General features: G+C 37.3%; 2 protein-coding genes across 2 annotated transcripts in view; one reads left to right on the top strand and one right to left on the bottom strand.

Annotated features, from left to right (window-relative positions):
• Positions 1–12,336, bottom strand: part of LOC127523809 (protein Niban 1-like) — a 29,655-nt gene extending 17,319 nt beyond the window's left edge. The window contains exon 1 of the mRNA XM_051914904.1: positions 12,139–12,336. Within this exon, the coding sequence (XP_051770864.1) occupies positions 12,139–12,193 (55 nt within the window). The 5' untranslated portion in view covers positions 12,194–12,336. The remainder of the gene's footprint in view (positions 1–12,138) is intronic.
• Positions 12,337–13,950: 1,614 nt separating this feature from the next.
• LOC127523817 (E3 ubiquitin-protein ligase RING2) lies at positions 13,951–19,398 on the top strand. The gene is made up of 7 exons (XM_051914916.1): positions 13,951–14,065; positions 14,872–14,984; positions 15,626–15,786; positions 16,074–16,289; positions 16,897–17,169; positions 17,292–17,463; positions 18,322–19,398. The coding sequence occupies exons 2-7, from the start codon at positions 14,898–14,900 to the stop codon at positions 18,421–18,423; spliced, it is 1,011 nt and encodes a 336-aa protein (XP_051770876.1). The 5' UTR covers positions 13,951–14,065; positions 14,872–14,897; the 3' UTR covers positions 18,424–19,398.
• Positions 19,399–19,630: the final 232 nt, after the last annotated feature.

Consider the following 19,630-nt stretch of genomic DNA (forward strand, 5'->3'; position numbering starts at 1 on the left):
AACCATGTTCCCATTCACCATCTCAGAGTCAGGCAGCTGCCTTCTAAAAATCAGTATGCTTTGGACATCATAAAAAGTCGGTGGAGAAAGACATAGAGTTCATCATGACATCGTAATATATGTCATACATAATACATCTACTATATTTTTCCTGTCTGTGTTTTTGTGCTCACTGTGTTAAAATGTCCTCAGAGCATAATAGGAATTATAGGAAAAGCCCTGCCCCACACGTTGATGAGATTGGTTGCATTTTTGTTATGGTTTCGTTTTTGAGACTGTCTGGTAAACTGCAGTTTTAAAGGAACACTCCACTTTTTTTGAAAATAGGCTCATTTTCCAACTCCCCTAACTGTTCAACCTAACAGTTGAGTTTTACTTTTTTCGAATCCATTCAGCCGATCTCCGGGTCTGACAGAGCAACTTTTAGCATAGCTTAGCAAAAACAGTAAAACTCAACTATTTAACTCTAGGGGAGTTGGAAAATGAGCCTATTTTCAAAAAAAGTGGAGTGTTCCTTTAAGGAGAAAATACTCAGCAATGGTGTTGATGGATGAATTTGCACATGGTTTGTCTTAAAGTAGGCTATATTAAAATCACCACTTAGACATATAAACAACATTAAAAACTTTCACCAAAGGGGGTCTTTAAAAAGGCGTAGTACAGTGTTCTGCCTTCTCTGCACAATGAGTGTTAATCTGCTAAAACTTTTTGGCAACTTGTCATCAATATGTGGAGTTATTCAAGACATTACTTAAAAACCTGAATAAATTGTCAGACTTATGCTGTATACAATTTCTTTGTGTAAGGAAACTATCATAATTAACTAGTCATGGATAATCCTCCCAGTTCATTTGAGACTTAATGATTTGTTCATAAATCCTAGTCATTGATTTCAACTGACTGATACAATGATCTGAACTGACTTAAGTTTCTTTTTTCTACACATTAATCTCACATGACTTCTTAATTTTAGGTTAATTATTACTTTAATCCAGTTAAAAGGGAGTGAATTTGGATATAAAATTATACAAAAAATATAATCAATTCCTGCTTTCGACCCATTATAAACTCAGTACAAATATAACAAGCTTTGATGACTGATGATCAGAAAATAAGTTAAGTACTGAAAAGAACAGCTGAACATCAGTTAACAAATAAAATGCATATGAAATATGTTACTGCATTCTTATAGTTATTATTTTGGAATAAAATAATATTAAGGGAGTCTTAAGGGAGTTTTCCTTGTTATTATAGTATTAGAGTTCAGGGACTTTGATGTAAAGTTTTTTTTTTTTAAGGGGACATTGGATGCAAAATTCACTTTTACATGGTGTTTGGACATAAATGTGCGTTGGCAGTGTGTCTACACAACCACCCTATAATGATAAACATCCACCCAGTGCTTTTTTTTAAATCTCCACAAATCATAAGCACTTTAAAGGGCTTATGTCAGATCAAGCAGTTCACAGATTCTTGGCAAAGTGACGTAAATTTGCACAGGCCCCTCCCACGACACCCCTGTAGGTGTCTGTTGCTATTGGTCGGAGCTTGTTTTCACCCGACTGAACATGTTTAATCGGCATTTGTTGGGTCGGGGAATGTCTGAGCAGTATGGTATGATTTTCCAACAAACGACAACAAACTCTGATGTAATCTGACCTGGCCACGAACCGTTGCCATGACGATGAGGCAATTCCCTTGCAAAGACTGCTTTTTGATCGCGCCGGCGCCTCACGCACACACAACAAAGCACTGCAAATGTGACATCGCAGCTTGTTCATTATCAAAATAATACAGTCGAACAAACTTATATTCAGAACCTTCTCACTGTAATTCATAACTGCACGTTTATAATGAACAATGCATTAATGTGATTGTCTTACCGTATACATTTTATGTAAAGATAACATGGTAACACTACAATAAGGTTTATAAAGGTGTTAATGACTAACAAGTAATTTTCAAATGTATTTTAATCATATACATACATTTTGAAGCCTAAATAAAGTTGTCAGATATAAAAAGCTAACAGTAGGCTGTAAACGGACTACAGCACACCATGGTCGCGGATCAACGTCACCACCACCAAGCTTCCTCAAACTTTATTTAGAAAACAACTTTATTTAAAAACATGCTCGCTGATTATGATCTGCGCTGTGTATGAATACTTATCCACTTTTTCATGAGAAATGCTGTCCAAATGTCCTGTTTGTCATGATGACGTCTAAAGTCCCCGCCAAAGGAAGTAGTCCCTTTTAGCAATTTGTTAGCAACCGCTGTTTTTAAAGACACAATAAAGGTTTAAAAAATCACAAGCAGGTTATAACTGGTGTGTTTTATGTCATAGATCAAAACGTGAAAATATTTAGAGGCTTTGTTAACTACAGACCTTATTTCAGGCAATTTAGCAAAAACCCATTCAAAAAACCCATTGACTTCGGGGCGATGGAACCGGAAGTCCTAAAATGCTAACTCGCTTCTGGGTTTTGCCTACAAAAACACGTCATCCCTGTGGTACTCTATACCTGCCAAATAGTGTTTACAGCCCGCCCACTGAAGATAGGGGTGGGGTGAACACTAGCTCATTATCATTTAAAGGGACATGCACCGAAACGGCTCGCTGTGAACAGAGCTGTTTTTGACAAGGTAAAAAGGGTGTTTTTTTTTTTACATAACCATTAAGAAATTTTAATCAAAGTATGTTATAGACTTTTCATGAAGACCCTAAAGAATCATACTAACTTGTGGAAAATTGGCATCCGATGTCCCCTTTAAAGGTGCTATACAAATGGACTGACTTAAGCTAAGTTGAAATAAGTGAGTTAGAGAACAGACAACTGCTCTGAGGAGGGCAGGGAGATGAGATGGTGGTTTCCTGTGAGGACTCATACACCACAAATACACACACACACACACACACACACACACACACACACACACACACACACACTTGTGCTAAGAGCATGGCTGTTGTAAATCCTGGACAACTCAGCAAATTTCACTTTCTAAAAGACACAGAAGCTATAAAACAACATACCACAATACCTCTCTAACCATGTACTGTACCATTGTACAGTCAGACTCAGTACTAATAGCGCTGCACCAATGCACTTGTCATTTTGATATTGTACCACACTGTCTAGATTCACTGAATCTTCCACAGTTTTGAAACATGAAGAGGTACAAGAGAGTAAAAGTGCATTCAAATGACAAATCTACTACACAAATCTACTACACATCTTTGAATACACACAATGTTTATGTTTGTCCTCGGCATCTTTTCATCTGACTGCTACTGGACTGAGATTTCAAACAGCTACTAGTGATGATGGAATCTCTATATGGCAGTGGGCCTTTCTTGGTAATTGGTGTAATTAAATATAATCAGTGCTATTACAGGCCTTATGTAATTGCAGGATGTATTGATGCAGATACAGTATCTCATAGAAGTGAGTACACCCCTCACATTTTTGTAAATATTTTATTATATCTTTTCATGTGACAACAAATGACACTTTGCTACAATGTAAAGTAGTGAGTGTACAGCTTGTATAACAGTGTAAATTTGCTGTCCCCTCAAAATAACTCAACACACAGCCATTAATGCCTAAACCGCTGGCCACAAAAGTGAGTGAAAATGTCCAAATTGGGCCCAATTAGCCATTTTCTCTCCACAATTAGAACAGGCCTCGCCATGGTCGACCAAAGAAGTTGAGTGCATGTGCTCAGCGTCATATCCAGAGGTTGTGTTTGGGAAATAGACGTATGAGTGCTGCCAGCATTGCTGCAGAGGTTGAAGGGGTGGGGGGTCAGCCTGTCAGTGCTCAGACCATACGCCCCACACTGCATCAAATTGGTCAGCATGGCTGTCGTCCCAGAAGGAAGCCTCTTTTAAAGATGATGCACAAGAAAGCCCGCAAACAGTTTGCTGAAGACAAGCAGACTAAGGAACCATGTCCTGTGGTCTGATGAGACCAAGATAAACTTATTTGGTTCAGATGGTGTCAAGCGTGTGTGGCGGCAACCAGGTGAGGAGTACAAAGACAAGTGTGTCTTGCCTACAGTCAAGCATGGTGGTGGGTCACAGTTCATTGAGGGAACCATGAATGCCAACATGTAATGTGACATACTGAAGCAGAGCATGATCCCCTCACACCTCCAAGACAACCACTGCCTTGCTAAAGAAGCTGAAGGTAAAGGTGATGGGCTGGCCAAGCATGTCTCCAGACCTAAACCCTAATGGAAGGTGGAGGAGCGCAAGGTCTCTAACATCCACCAGCTCTGTGATGTCGTCATGGAGGAGTGGAAGAGGACTCCAGTGGCAACCTGTGAAGCTCTGGTGAACTCCATGCCCAAGAGGGTTAAGGCAGTGCTGGAAAATAATGGTGGCCACAAAAAATATTGACACTTTGGGCCCAATTTGGACATTTTCACTTAGGGGTGTACTCACTTTTGTGGCCAGCGGTTTAGACATTAATGGCTGTGTGTTGAGTTATTTTGAGGGGACAGCAAATTTACACTGTTATACAAGCTGTACACTCACTACTTTACATTGTAGCAAAGTGTCATTTCTTCAGTGTTGTCACATGAAAAGATAATAAAATATATACAAAATTGTGAGGGGTGTACTCACTTCTGTGAGATACTGTAAATCCTCAACTGCCAAGGAAACAGAGAGAAAAAGCTAAAATATGTATTGAGGTTTATATATATTTATAAGTATACACTACTTTTCAAAAGTTTAGGGTTGGTAAGATTTTTTAATATTTTTGAAAGTCTCTTATGTTCACCAAGGCTGCATTTATTTGATCAACAATACAGTAAAAACAGTTATATTGTGAAATATTATTATAATCTAAAAGAACTGTTTTCTATTTGAATATATATTAAAATGTAATTTATTCCTGTGATGAATTTTTAGCATCATTACTCCAGTCTTCAGTGTCACATGATCCTTCTGAAATCATTCTTATATGCTGATTTGCTACTCAAAAACCATTTCTTATCATTATTAATGCTGAAAAGAGAGCTGCTTAATATTTTTGTGGAAACAACATTAGGGTTAGGGTTTTTTTGTTTGTTTGTTTGTTTGTTTGTTTGTTTGTTTGTTTTAGGATTTTTTGATTAATAGAAAGTTAAACAGAATGGCATTTATTTGAAATAGAAATATTTTGTAACATTATCAATGTCTCTCTTTTTTTATTAATTTAATATCCTTGCTGAATAAAAGTATTAATTTCTTTCAGAAAAAAAAAACTCAATGACCCCAAACTATATTTCTTAATGTCAACATATAAACAGACAAACAACAGATAAGGGGGCAGATGGTCAATGATAAACAGAATGTGAAATGTATTATGTCCAATGATGAGTTAAGCAGATCTGTGGGTCTCCCGTGTCGATTCATAAATACAGAGTGTCTTCTCAACTGTTTTGCAGACAGCAAAATGGCTATGTGCACATCTGTACTATAACTTAAGTCTTAAACTTCCCTTCATCTCTCCACACACAAACAGGTTTTTAAATAGCCCCCATCCAGTTTCTCCACATATCATGATATCCTGACAGAGGATAGTGTCTGGGACTTCAGTTTTGTTGTTTTATATGTCCCTTATCCTTTGCCCTACATATGTGTGTTCCTTTGATGCAGGAAAGAGCAGGGAGAATAAAGGCAATTGTTACCCACCCTTATGTCAAATATCTTCTGGACAACAAAAACTTTGGTCTGAAACAGTATATCAAGCACACAATCATGCATCTCATTGCATTGCATACACTGCTTTTGGTTGCACAATTATTTTCTAACGAAGTCGAAATGTACACTCTAAAAAACGCTGGCTTAAAAACAACCCAAGTTGGGTTGAAAATGGACAAACACAGCAATTGGGTTGTTTTAACCCAGTGGTTGGGTTAAATATTTGCCCAAACTGCTGGGTAGTTTTATTTAACTATTTAAAAAAAAAAAAAAAAAAAAAAAAAAAAAAATTACTGTATTGGTTGTTTAAAATGAACCTAAATTGTTGGAAATTAACATTTATTATTAAGTTTAATGAATAATAATTCAACAACAAACATTTACTAAAGTGCTTATTAAAAAATGTTCACCTTTTGATTATTATTGTTGCCTCTAGTAATTATGTGTCTGATTTTTAGCCTATTTTGGGTTCATTTTAAGCCAGTCATATAGTAATTTTTATACAATAGTTGGGTTAAATAAAACTGCCCAGCACGTTGGGCAAACATTCAACCCAACCACTGAGTTAAAACAACCCAGTCGCTGGGTTTGTCCATTTTCAACCCTACTTGGGTTGTTTTTAACCCAGCATTTTTTTAGAGTGTCAAATTAAGCATCTATGTCATATTTGTTATGTGTGAAGTGAAGTCATTTCCTGCAACACAAGCGCAGCTAACTTCCGAGGCAGCTGTAAAATCAAGCAAAAGGTTCAGCACAAACGTTACACCTCAGATGCGGCCAATGATTTAAACTACCATCTGAAACTGAAAATGGAAAGAATAGCACTTTCCATTCTCTATCTACAGATGTCACAGTGGGACTGGAAAAAGTTTTTCTTTATGGACATATTTCAAAATGTCCTACATTTAGCTGACAGCCTGAGATGCTGCCAATACATGACATTTATGTAGCAGAACAACCAACAGATAAAAATGACAGTAATATGCAGAATTTTTAAGCAAACTGAGTGTTTGCATTGAACTGCTGCTTTCTCAGTGCCGTGCAACAACGTTTTGGCAGAACCAGTTTCTCTGACAGCTGAAAATATAGTTTTAAGTACCTAAAATGGCTTAAAAGGTGTAGGAAATATTTCTACAACTCATAAAAACAAAAGGTTCTATATTGGCATTGATGGTTCCATGAAGAACCTTTAACATCCATTGAACCTTTCCATTGCAAAATAGTGAAAAAAAAGTTATTGCATATATATAAAATGGTTCTTTTAAGAACGGACCACTGAAAGGTTCATTGGGGAACCCAACATGGCATCGCTGTGAAAACCCCCTTTTGGAACCTTTATTTTCAAAAGTGAGCATGCAGCCCAAATAGCTCGCAATACAATTTTAAAGAGCCAGCTAATTACACTTTATTGTCTTGTTTTACAGCATATTACACACCACTTGTCTAACTCTTGTTGATGTTTAAAAGTATCAGAGCAGAGTTATAAGTCCAGTGGTTTGGATGACCAGCAGAGAGCCTGCTTTTCCCATCACCTCTTGGCCTGCAGAAGAGATCTGAAGCATGAAACGCCCAAAAAGGGAGACAGCTCTCCACTGTCCCCCCAGTCCAAACTGAAAAATAGTGTGTGGTTCAGCAAAAGTGAGAAGTTCTTGGAGGAGCTATATTATTCTGTCAGTGTGGGCTTATGAGGAGGTTGTTTCAGTCCTTTATAGTTTTGAATCCAAACTGTAATGTGGCAAGCTGGTCACTCAGTAAGACAAGTCTGAGGCCACAGTGAAATGAAGGTGTGAAGGTGAAGATGAAGGTGTGATAGAGTGACACATGTAGCAGATTTGTTTTAGTGTGTATGTCAGTGTGTGACTAATCATGAAATTAATCTATGAGGGTGTGGGTCAGAGTAAGGCTTTTGAGCTGTTTTCCACTGGAGGTTTCAGAACCATTCCTCCTTTCAGAATCAAACTGATTCACTGACTAATACTCCTCCCAACAGCAGAAACACACCAGAGACGTTCTTTTCAAAACCTCTTAACGTCTTGCCCAACACCGTTTCTGCATATGAATGATACCTCAAAATGTTTGACTTGTTGAGAAGAGGTGTGCTATTATGTTTCTAAGCAATTAAATTTATGATTTTCACCTGCATGGCAGACTATAAACAGAGGGGAAAAATCTTTTAGATTTACATTGAAGGAAAGACTTGAGCAAGAATGCCGTTAAAGACTTAGGTGGGCTCTTTTGTCTTGGAACAATAACCACCCAGAAAACCTTTAGCAATCACCTACAACACTTTAGCATATATCATGGCCCCTTAGCAATACCTTGAACACCCTAAAAAACATAGAACACCATAGCACAGGCTCCAGCAGCCCTGCAACCCTACAGAGGATAAACGATTTGGATGGATGGATGGATGGAACATCCTAGCAATGCCCTAGTTAACACCCTAAACACCCTAAAAAAACACATAAACACCATATCAAAGGCTCCAGCAGTCCTGTGACCCTACAGAGAATAAACAGTTTGGATGGATGGATGGATGGATGGAACACCCTAGCAATGCCCTAGTTAACACCCTGAAAACCCTAAAAAACACAAACACCATAGCATAGGCTCCAGCAGCCCTACGACTCTACGGATGGATGGATGGATGAATGGATGGATGATTATGGATGGATGGAACACCCTAGCAATTCCCTAGTTAACACCATGAACACCCTAAAAAACACATAAACACCATAGTATAGGCTCCAACAGCCCACCTAGAAACTAAAAACCACCTAGAATACCTTAAAAGAATACCACCTAAAAACTATATATAAATTCCTAGCCACCACTTAGCAATACCCTAGAAATCACCCGCAAACTGTCAAGTAAAAGCATAACAATATTTTGAAAAACCACCTATCAACCACCTTGCAACACCCATTAGTAACCACATAGCAACATTTTGAAAATCACCATGGTGGCAAGTTTTCATTGGTGGACCCTATTTATTTTCTTTAAATTGAACGATTCTTGTACATTTCTATACTTAATTTGTGAGGAATGTTCTGCAGTATGTGGTAGGAATGTGTTCTATAGAGATTGCGATAAGGCAATCTGCATTTCTTCAAGGTGTTTGGACACAATTGTAATCAAATGGGAAATGCTGAAAAATGTTATACCTCACCATATGGAACGGGTGAAATATGAATGTTTCTGTCAAAGAATTCCCTACACATCTTCCTCCCATATGGTGAGTAAACGACAGTGTGAAATATGACCATTCCCCCTAGAGCCCCACTGCAAATTTAAATGAAGGGCTCGGAGTAAGTGGCAAAGGACATCTGATGTGAAGCTCAGTTGGTTCCTTCAAGCACTCAAACAACTGCATTAGGAAAGTGGATCCAGATTGTAGATTTGCACAATTATCTACTAATGCTAGTTGCTGGCATTAAAAAGGCAAGAGGACAAGTAACAGCTGAAGAACAGAGAATGATTGTGTAATCTGATTCCTTTTAGAGAAAGCTGAATAACACACCTCGGCAAGGTGCCATCATACCTCAGTGGGCACAGAATATGGTGGTATTAAAACTACGCTGAGACCAACAGAACACAAGATACACTTAAAGAAGTGCCGTCATTATACAGCATGATATATGTGGATTAATAATGTGAAGACTAAACAGCAACACAAACTGGATTCCAACAGCATCTCATCAGCATTATTTCATCTATTAAACTGGTGATTTCAAATGCAGGAGATTTAAATGGTCAACAGTTCACAAACACTCTCCATTTTAAAAAATAGTAGTACTGTGTGTGCTTAATCTTTTTATGTGACTAATAAATTGACTTTATTATGGGATGTCATTCTAAAGGTGTAACGGTGGCCGTGATAGCATGAGGATGAAGGAGAATCCAAAATAAATCTTAATTAATAAACTAAACAAATATGCAGGAGATTTCTGGAGAAAACAATCCAACACAAACAACATAAGTCATATACGAGAAATGACAAGGGACTGATCATATCAGGGAGTTTAAATACAAGACGGACACAATGACTGATGATAATTATATATAATTACCCGTCAGTCATATTTTATATTAAAATTATGCATTGATTGGAAGTACATAATTACACACCTGCAGAAAGCACTAATCATTACTGTATGCATGCATTTACATGCTAAAAACAGTGTATGCTTTTCTTTTTTGGTTAACACTTTACAATATCCATTTGTTAACATTAATTAACATTAGAACATAACATTCTGAAGCATTTATTAATCTTAGTTAATATTATTTTCAATATTTATTAAAATCAAAAGTTCTATCTGTTAATACTATTTAATGGACCTGAGATAACATTAACAATGACAAGTTAATGCATTAACTAACGTTAACTAATGGAAGCTTATTGTAAAGTCTTACCATTTAGGTAACAAACAAGCTAAACAAAACATGATACATTTTTGGCTTTCACAGTTGTGCTAAACAGCAACATATGGGTCACTTTATAGCATATGAAGGAGAGTCCAGAGCACATCAAGCCCCTCTCAGCTAAATCAATCCTAGTGCCAAAAACCCATGACATCATTTAGGAGTTTAGTGGAGGAGGGAGTGGTGAATAGCGCATCATAATTAAGGACACATTCTGTGCAGCTTTTATATGCTGGTGTTGTTTTGATTTTTACCATCTGTTACGTCAGCCCACACCCTTATACTGTTTTATGCCTATTCTTTATGTTTTCATCTACATGATGACTGTTTAATGGCAAGTAAATAACTGTGATGGGACAGAAAACAAATGTAATCAAACATGCAGCGTTCTAACGACAGCATAAACCCCTGAAGTGATCTGAGTCCTCATTTAACCTGCATGTGTATACATTGGACAGCACTGAGCAAATACATGCCAGGACCCAAAAAAAAAGCCAAGAGGACGTGGCAAATAACTTGAGTTTTTGGAGCACAAGGGCGGTATTCACTCCAAGACTGAAGCCCTTTCTGTTTCAGTTTATAACCTAAACTCCTATTCTGCTAATAGATTACCAGCTGAACCTCATGAATGTGATGTCACTATGTCAGCTATTATAAATAGTGTTTCATTCTGCTTTGATCATAGTAAACTTATCTGTCCAGCTGTATTAGGTGTCTTTAATATCACTGCAACTGGGGACATTATAATTTCTATAATGTGCAGTTTATTAAATTACACTTTTCTTATAAACTGAAGCCCACATGCAAGTACCTTAACTTATGCAGAATTTAGGCAACACAACCTTTTTATTCAGCATTGGCATTACTTTAAGTCAGCAAACAAATGGGGGTAAATATTCAGTTGAAAAGACTGAACAATAAAGAGAAGTGAATGTTGGAATGAGTTTCCACTCTGGTCCAATACTTCCTGCTCACTGCTGGCCAGATGAAATAAGAGCAAAACAATCCCCATTATGGAGAAACAGCTGTGCTCCCCATCAGGGGAAGGAAACCCATTCTCTGCAGTATATGCGCTCAGAATGTGTGACATTCCATTGAAATCACATACACACTTCAGTGCATTCACAAAGACAGTACATCAGCGATTCTGAGAGCGCTGCAAAAGAACTGTGGAATGCATAAATTAATCTGTAAATTAGAGTCTACATGTTACATACATTTTAAGTTATGGTGCTTCTTTATATTAGGTGTATTAAACTACTATGAGCTTACGTAAAAAAAAAATGGTTTTGTGCATATTGCATTCATTTTGTATATTGCAAAAGAGTTTTGCTGCTATTGAAGTGGGATACGGGTAAGCATGTTTCGTGGTGGGTTAAGGTTCAAGGAAAGGGTCATTACAGAAATTAATTGCAGATGTAATTTCATTTTTTAAATATAAGTATAATGTTAAAACATGTATGTACACAAGAAGCCTACGTGTAGGTACACATAGCTAAAGACAATAAATGTGTCTATGTTACTAAAGTTAGGCTAAGTTTGCACTTAGAGTCAAATCAAAAACAAGCAGATATTCAGAACAACAGCACTCTTTCTCAAGGTTCATTACTCGGAATTTATGTATGTGACATAGATAATTAAACTGAGCTATTGCATGACATTAGTTGCGGGGTAACTGTTGATAGGTGGGGTTAAAGGTGTGGTGGGCGTGTGGTAGGTTGTGCTCTCAGTATGAAACTGATGACATTTCCTGCACTACATGCATGTCTGATGTGTTTTAGTAAAGTTATTCTTGGATTTCAGTTGCCTACAATAACTAATATAATGAAATAATGATTTGGTGGTAAGACGCTGAATTTTAATTTAAAACAATAGAACACGGATAAATAAAGAGTACACGAGAGAAAGTCCCATTCAATTGTGATAATAAATCTCAAGTTTAAACATAAGAAAGCTACAGCCGTTATGTAGGCTATAAACTTTCGAATACTATAGGCTACACATGGAAATCTGTTTACCTCGAATGTAGCTTATTTTACTCTCGTCCAACAGACTGGATGAGGATGCTCCCATTGTGCAGTGTGGCTTGTCCCGGTCCCGAGCGGAGGCTTTTTCCCGTTAGTCCGATTCTGTTCTAAAGCGCAGCGGCTATTTTGACTGTCAGATAATGACGATCGCAAATAAACTGTGACTCAAGCATCTCAAACTTCCTCAAACTGCAGTGGCAGCGCCGCCCGCTTATCCTCTCAACTCTGTCAACATCCGAACAATATTTTAGTTATTTTTAAGGAGCATAGAGCATTTAACGTTATACTGTTTTGTTTGTTTATTAATGTATTTACAATTAATTTTTATGTAACAACTTTGTATTTTACCGCGTAAAAGATATTTTGGAAAAAACTTCAAAACATCAATGGGTTAACGGTTTGGCAAGATATGGCATAAACATTGTTTCACTTGAATAGTATTAGAACGTAGAATAGAACTTACATCGCAGTTTATATTCTTTTAATCAGCCTCGATTATTCTGTGTCTAGGGACCGTCTACAAAGTATAAAACGAAGAAAATAAATGTTAATGGTGCGTCCTTGAAATTACTCCCAATTAAAAAAGAAGTGCAAAATGTGCATTAAGATTTACACATGCAATTTGTGTATTGTTAGCAGAATGAATCCTCTTAAAAAAAAAAAAAAAAAGTTTACAGGTTATCCAAAAAAGCGTAGGCTATGCTATGTTATTACTCTACTCCCCCCTAGAGGCACAGTTTGCAGTTACTTTTCTAGGTTTACGCACAAAAAAATGCTACTGAAATATTTAATCTCTATGGTTTTTTGCAATATGTTTTGTGTATAGAAGCCCATTTCCACCACATAAGAAGAAAAACATTGGTTTGATAATGATAAATTATGCATAATTTATCATTATCATTATCAAAACATTGTTTGTCATAAAAAAAATATGAGATAAATTGCCATAATCATGACATAGTCCCCCGGTTTCACAGACAAGGCTTAGTGCAGAGAGAGCTCAATTCGCTGAAACTGAAGAAAACACAATTTCAACAGTCTGACAACATATGTGCTGCAAATGCTCACAACGCAACCACATAGCCTACAGAAACGCGCTGCAAATAGCACAAAGCTCAACGCGCGTATCTGTAGGCTATTTAGATGCGTTGTGTGCATTTGCAGCACGTCAAACCGATGAAGATGTTTTCTTAATTTGCTGGTGTTTTTTCTATTAGCATGTGTTTTCTTCAGTTGCAGTGCATTAGACTAAAATGCATTTTTAAGCTGTTTAACTGAAAGCAACTTGCACTGGGATATCTTAAAATAAGTCAGTGCCATTGTTTTGTCTCAAGATGCACACCAGTAATGTTTTTCCAAAGAACGTTAAGACTTAAATGTCCTTAAACTAATGCCCAATCCTGGCTTAATCTAGCCTAAACCCTGTCTGTGAAACCTTGCCAGTATCTCATAATTATGACTTAGTATCTCATATTTGTGATTTGTTTTATATTATTTACCAAAGCATGATTTCTTTTTCTTATGTGGCGGAAATTGGCTTTCATAGTTTTGTTCTACCTTATAATGATATTCACTATAATGGACAGGTGGCTAGTCCATGAAAGTGCTAGCATGAACAGAAAAACTGTAGTCAAGTTTTTCCATTTTCTTTAAACATTATTATACATATAGGCTAAATATTAACGTGTAAGGCAGAATAAGACGCGTCGTTTATGCAATTGAACTTATACAGAAAAACAATGTACTTGCATGTCTTCATTTTGCACATTATTAAAGTGGGTGCATGGCTGCGAAACTGACTCAGTTTTCTGACTCAAAAATACCACATTTCCCAGAGTTCATTTGGGCCCACTGAATCCGCCATATTGAGCTTAGCAGAACGCGCTGGCAGGAGAGAGAGTGTTCACAACATTGAAATGTAAGTATGTAAACAGCTCCGTTTTAACAGAAATATTTTTTTCATAGTTGTCGATATTGACGTTTTTATTAGGGCAAAGGGTTTTATATGTCATAATCTCGCCGACACTGAGTTCAAAGTTGATTTAATGGAGCTTGTGAATACAGCATCTGGATTAGCAGAGAGAGTTAGCCGTTAGCTCTACGTTTTCATGACAGCGCAGGAGATAAAACCTTTCCGCCTTATTTTTTTCTCTTCCGTTTATTTTGTTTTGCTTTTGTTCTATCCGTTGCTGGAGAGCAGGCACAGTCATTCTAAAGACACTTTGTACGTACAGGAAGATGCTTTGTCTATTCGGTGACACAAAGAGTTATAAGTGCCTTCAGAAGCTAATTTTAGCCTGCTAGCTCTGTGACTGCAGGGTTAGACAGATTAATGGTTTATTATAGTATGAAGATCTAAAACAAAACAAAAAACTGCAGAGTTGATGATGGAAGTAAACATGAGTAGAGTTTAACGGACGTAATCACGCGCCAGCTTTCGGGTTAAACCAACGTCATCAGACCATAACATCCCTCAGATGTCAGTTGTCAGAGATGATAATGATGAAAAAAACGACTTTGCTGTCCTTGTCCTAAAATGATGTTTGAAAATTGTTAGATCATTGTCTTAAAGAGGTTTTTAGTAAGTCCTAAATATTTGTGTATGAATTTTGACATAAAACATGCTATTATTGTTTTGTTTTGATTCTGTATCTCATCGCATCATGTAGTAGATTTTCATATTATTTTCTGCACATCATCATGTCAGTAATGTTCTCTTCACAGAGGTGAAGGAGACACAGTATATAAATATGACACAGACGGTCCAGACGAATGGGGTTCAACCCCTCAGCAAGACATGGGAGCTTAGTCTCTATGAATTACAGAGAACTCCACAGGTAAGAAAATTCATATGCCAATTACTGTACATTTAGGTTTCTCAAGCGTGATTCTGAATGTATGGTAGTGCATGGGTTTTCAAACTGGGGGCCACATAGGAGTAACGGGGTCCATGAAAAAAAGTCTAGAGAAAAACTCAAAAAAAAAAAAAATGTTATAATAATAATATAGTGTTTTAATAACTAATACCTTAAATATATAAATTAGATTAAAATAATTAATTAATAAAAAATATGATTAAAAAAATATTAGTTAATAAATAGATTAAATTAGATAAAAAATTAAATATATACATTTTTGATTGATTAATCAAAATGTGATGATAAATTAAATTTAAAAAACAATACAATTAACAGTATATTGCTATAGTGAGTAGAAAAATATATACAGTAACAATAGAAACAAATTTTAGATTTGTAATATTAATTTTTCAGCGTTTAATTTGGGTGTTTTTAAAATATAGATGTCTTTTAAAATTTAGGATTGGGATCCCTCACATCAGGATTATCATATAGTGGTCCGTGGCACCCAAAAGATTAAAAACCCATGTGCTAATGAAAGCCCTTCGAGAAACAGTTTTGGTATATGTAGTTTAGTTTTAGACCCTCAATTCTGCTTCTGTGGTTTTGTGCTCCTCTAGGAGGCCATCACGGATGGTCTGGAGATCGCTGTGTCCCCACGCAGCTTACACAGTGAGCTTATGTGTCCTATCTGTCTGGACATGCTGAAGAACACCATGACCACCAAGGAGTGCCTGCACCGCTTCTGTGCCGACTGCATCATCACTGCACTCAGATCGGGGTGGGTTTGTGTTACCCATAGGATTTATGTATTCATATTTATATCATACTGTACATTTTGTTTGTGACGTAAAATAATACATGATAGTACCACATATTGGAATCGAAATAAGGAATCGATAAGTATCAGAATCCTTAAAATTCAAATGGTACCCAACCCGTAATCCAACCCTAATTTTTTGTTTTTCATTCGAGAAAAATAGGGAAGAGAAATATGATTTCATGCTGATTTTAAACTGTATATTTGCATTGTCACTTTGTAATTTTCATATCTTCTCTGGTTCACAGGAATAAGGAGTGTCCAACATGCAGGAAGAAGCTGGTGTCTAAGCGCTCCCTCCGTCCAGACCCCAACTTTGACGCCTTGATCAGTAAGATCTACCCCAGCAGAGACGAGTACGAAGCCCACCAGGAGAGAGTGTTGGCCCGCATCAGCAAGCACAACAACCAGCAGGCGCTCAGCCATAGTATTGAAGAGGGCCTAAAAATCCAGGCCATGAACAGGTTAGATGGCTGATATACATCCATGTGGAACATTTTTCTAATAACATATTTATTTTCGTGAATTCAGTATGACATAAAGGTTTAGCTTGCTGTTTTTAGTGTTATCATACATATTATTAACTGTCATTATGTGCTGAAATCAGTTGTAACTTGACTGGATATTAAATATTATGTTTTTCAGTTAACAGATTCTGTAACTCGATAACTATATTAGCGTCCACACCAGCGGACGATAACGTTCTATTTATGCAAAGCGCGCGCGCTGAGTTTTGTCGCCTGTCACTTTAAATGCTCGAGCTCTTTAAAGTTAGGTGAATTCTGATTGGCTGTCATTGTTTTTATCATTCATCATCTGGAACAAAATCATTCTAAAAGTGATTCCAACTATATAATTTCTCTGTGACGTTATTGTTATAGTTGTGGTGTGGACTGCTCTTCGATTTTTAGAACTATATCTTTATCGTTATAGTTATTGTCCTTGGTGTGAACAGGCCTTAAGACAGCTTTCTTTGATCATCTTCTGTTGATTTTGCCGTTTTTTTAAATTTTTTTTAATTCGACTGCTTTTGTTATTGTGTTCCCACTTCCACCACCTGGGGCGCTATAGACTGCAGCGGGGGAAGAAGCACCAGATAGAAAATGGCAGCGGGGCGGAGGACAATGGGGACAGCTCACACTGCAGCAATGCATCAGTGCACAGTAACCAAGAGGCCGGGCCCAGCATCAAACGAACCAAAACTTCTGACGACTCGGGACTGGATATGGACAATGCCACCGAAAACGGAGGAGGAGACCTGGCACTGGACGGGGCCAGCGAGATTGAGCTGGTGTTCCGCCCTCACCCAACGCTGATGGAGAAAGAAGACGCCGCACAGACAAGGTGGGCCATCTCTGTTAATCTATTCGCCAACATATATGCAGTTAATTTGTTTCGCTTAACCATAATTTATTGTTGTTGTTCATTTTATTTAGTCTGAACTTGAATGTGGAATTTGTTACCAGGTACATTAAAACTTCGGGGAACGCCACAGTGGACCACCTCTCCAAATACTTGGCCGTCAGATTGGCTTTGGAGGAAATGCGCAAGAACGGAGAAGGAAGCCCTATCAATGTAGAGGCAGCCAGTGAAAAACAGTACACCATCTACATCCCTACAGCGAACAACCAGTTCACAGTGAGTTTAGTGCCGCTTCTACTTCTAAAGACATCTAGGACTGCACAATATGGTCAAGCAATCATATTATGATTATTTTGACAAATATTATGATAGTATAAACAATTATCATCTAATACTGCTGCTTAGATGTTACACCAATTTCAATTTTAATGCAGTTAATTAATAGTTTTCAGTCATGTGACCTGGAGGGCAAAACTTTCATAGAACTGTAGCACAGCCCTTTCAATTTTCCGTTTCAAGCTATTTAGCTATTTAGATCCCCTCTTAAAAAACAAAAAAAAAGTTTTAGGCTTGTGATCCATATACAGCACCCAACACAATATTTCATGTAAAAAATGCTTCTCGTGGCTTAAAGGGATAGTTCACCCAAAAATGAATTTTTTGTCATTACTTACCTCATGTTGTTCCAAACATGTACGAGTTTCTTTCTTCTGTTGAATACTAAAGATATTTTAAAGAATGTGGGTAACCAGACAGTTGACGGCACCCATTGACTTCCATAGTAAAAAAAAAAAAAAAATACTATGGAAGTTAATGGGTGACGTTAACTGTCTGGTTACAAACATTCTTTAAAATATCATCTTTTCTGTTCAACAGAAGAAAGAAACTTGTACAGGTTTGGAACAACATGAGGGTGAGTAAATGATGACGAAATTCATTTTTGGGTGAACTATGCCTTTAATGTACTAAGACATTGATGTTAAAAGATCAAATTCAGTATATACCTTATTGATGATGCACACTAATACAGGCTATACATCACATGAAAACTATGAATACCATTGTACTCCTATTTTTATAAACATGTCATACGTACATTTCTTCAGTGTGACAGTGTCCCTTCTCTCCTCACAGGTCCTGAACGGCTCCTTCTCCCTGGAGCTGGTGAGCGAGAAGTACTGGAAAGTCAACAAGCCCATGGAGTTGTACTTCGCCCCAACGAAGGAGCACAAATGAATCCTGTGAGACACGAGGGTCCAAGCTGACCCGGGACAGACTGATGGTTCATCCTCTCTTCTCTCTTTCTTTTTTTTTTCTCTGTTCCTCCTCATCTGGAGTAAAATAGTCTCTGGAGCCCTGGCTCCTCAATAACTGTGGCTGCTTTGATTTGTATTTTTATTGTCTTTTTGTATGGGAACGAGACCAGGGTCGATCATTGGGAATGGGGTGGGAGGGCCATGGAAGTCAAACCAGTGTGGATTTTTGTTTTTTTCTCACCCTTTCAGTTGACACAATCATTTCATTGTTACATGTTGAGTCCTTTTTGAGTCAAGAGGACTCAGACGTTGCCTTTAACACACCAAAATTTTAGTCAAAATGGATATTGCGACGGTAACACCATGAGGAAATCATACTGAGTGCTTCATGAAAGACTGGCTTTTCATGGCTCGGAAGGTGGCTTTTACAGCCAATGGCTCTGTCCTTTAATATCAGACTTGACCAATGACGTTCGCAGAACTGTAAGAGATTTTAAGTGCATTTTCTGACACACCACTCCTGTAGCAGCAACATTTGTTCACTAACATGACTGCATCTTGCCACTGTGTACCAGTACAATGTGATGGCTTAGTTCACATGACACTGTCATGTCACTGGTCTGTACTACTGTGTTGGTCGTCAGATGTTTCGGGGATTGTACATACTACATCACTTTATAGAATAACTACCTGGAAATTGTATATTGACACCGTTGTTGCAGCTATTACAGTACCCTTTCATAAAAACATAAGTTGACAGTTGTACATTTGGACCCAGGTTTTGATAGTTCCATTTCATAGACGCTTCATCCAAGACATGGAAAAACTTTTTAGAGCATGAAGTACTTTTAGTTTGACATCCTTGGCATACATTTGAGTTCATGTTGTTGTTTGGGAAAAAATGTATACAGCGTTCTTTGTTTGGAAAATAATAAAAAAAAAAAATGTATGCAAATGCTGGTGTCACTCTTTGTGTCATTCAACAGCTTTTTTTAAAGAGGTTCTCCGGTATAGTGGAGTAACATCACATCCCCAGTAGATGACGCTAGTGCTCAGGTCATTTAAGGTTATGGCAATTGATTAAATTTAAAAATTAAGAATTTGCCATGGTGTAAAATCATACCGCAATACAAATAACAAATGATTAACTTAAAAGCAGAAAATGTTTGCTAATATTTGTCCATTAA

This window comes from Ctenopharyngodon idella, chromosome 2 (genome assembly GCF_019924925.1).
Source record: "Ctenopharyngodon idella isolate HZGC_01 chromosome 2, HZGC01, whole genome shotgun sequence".
Classification (NCBI taxonomy): Eukaryota; Metazoa; Chordata; class Actinopteri; order Cypriniformes; family Xenocyprididae; genus Ctenopharyngodon; species Ctenopharyngodon idella.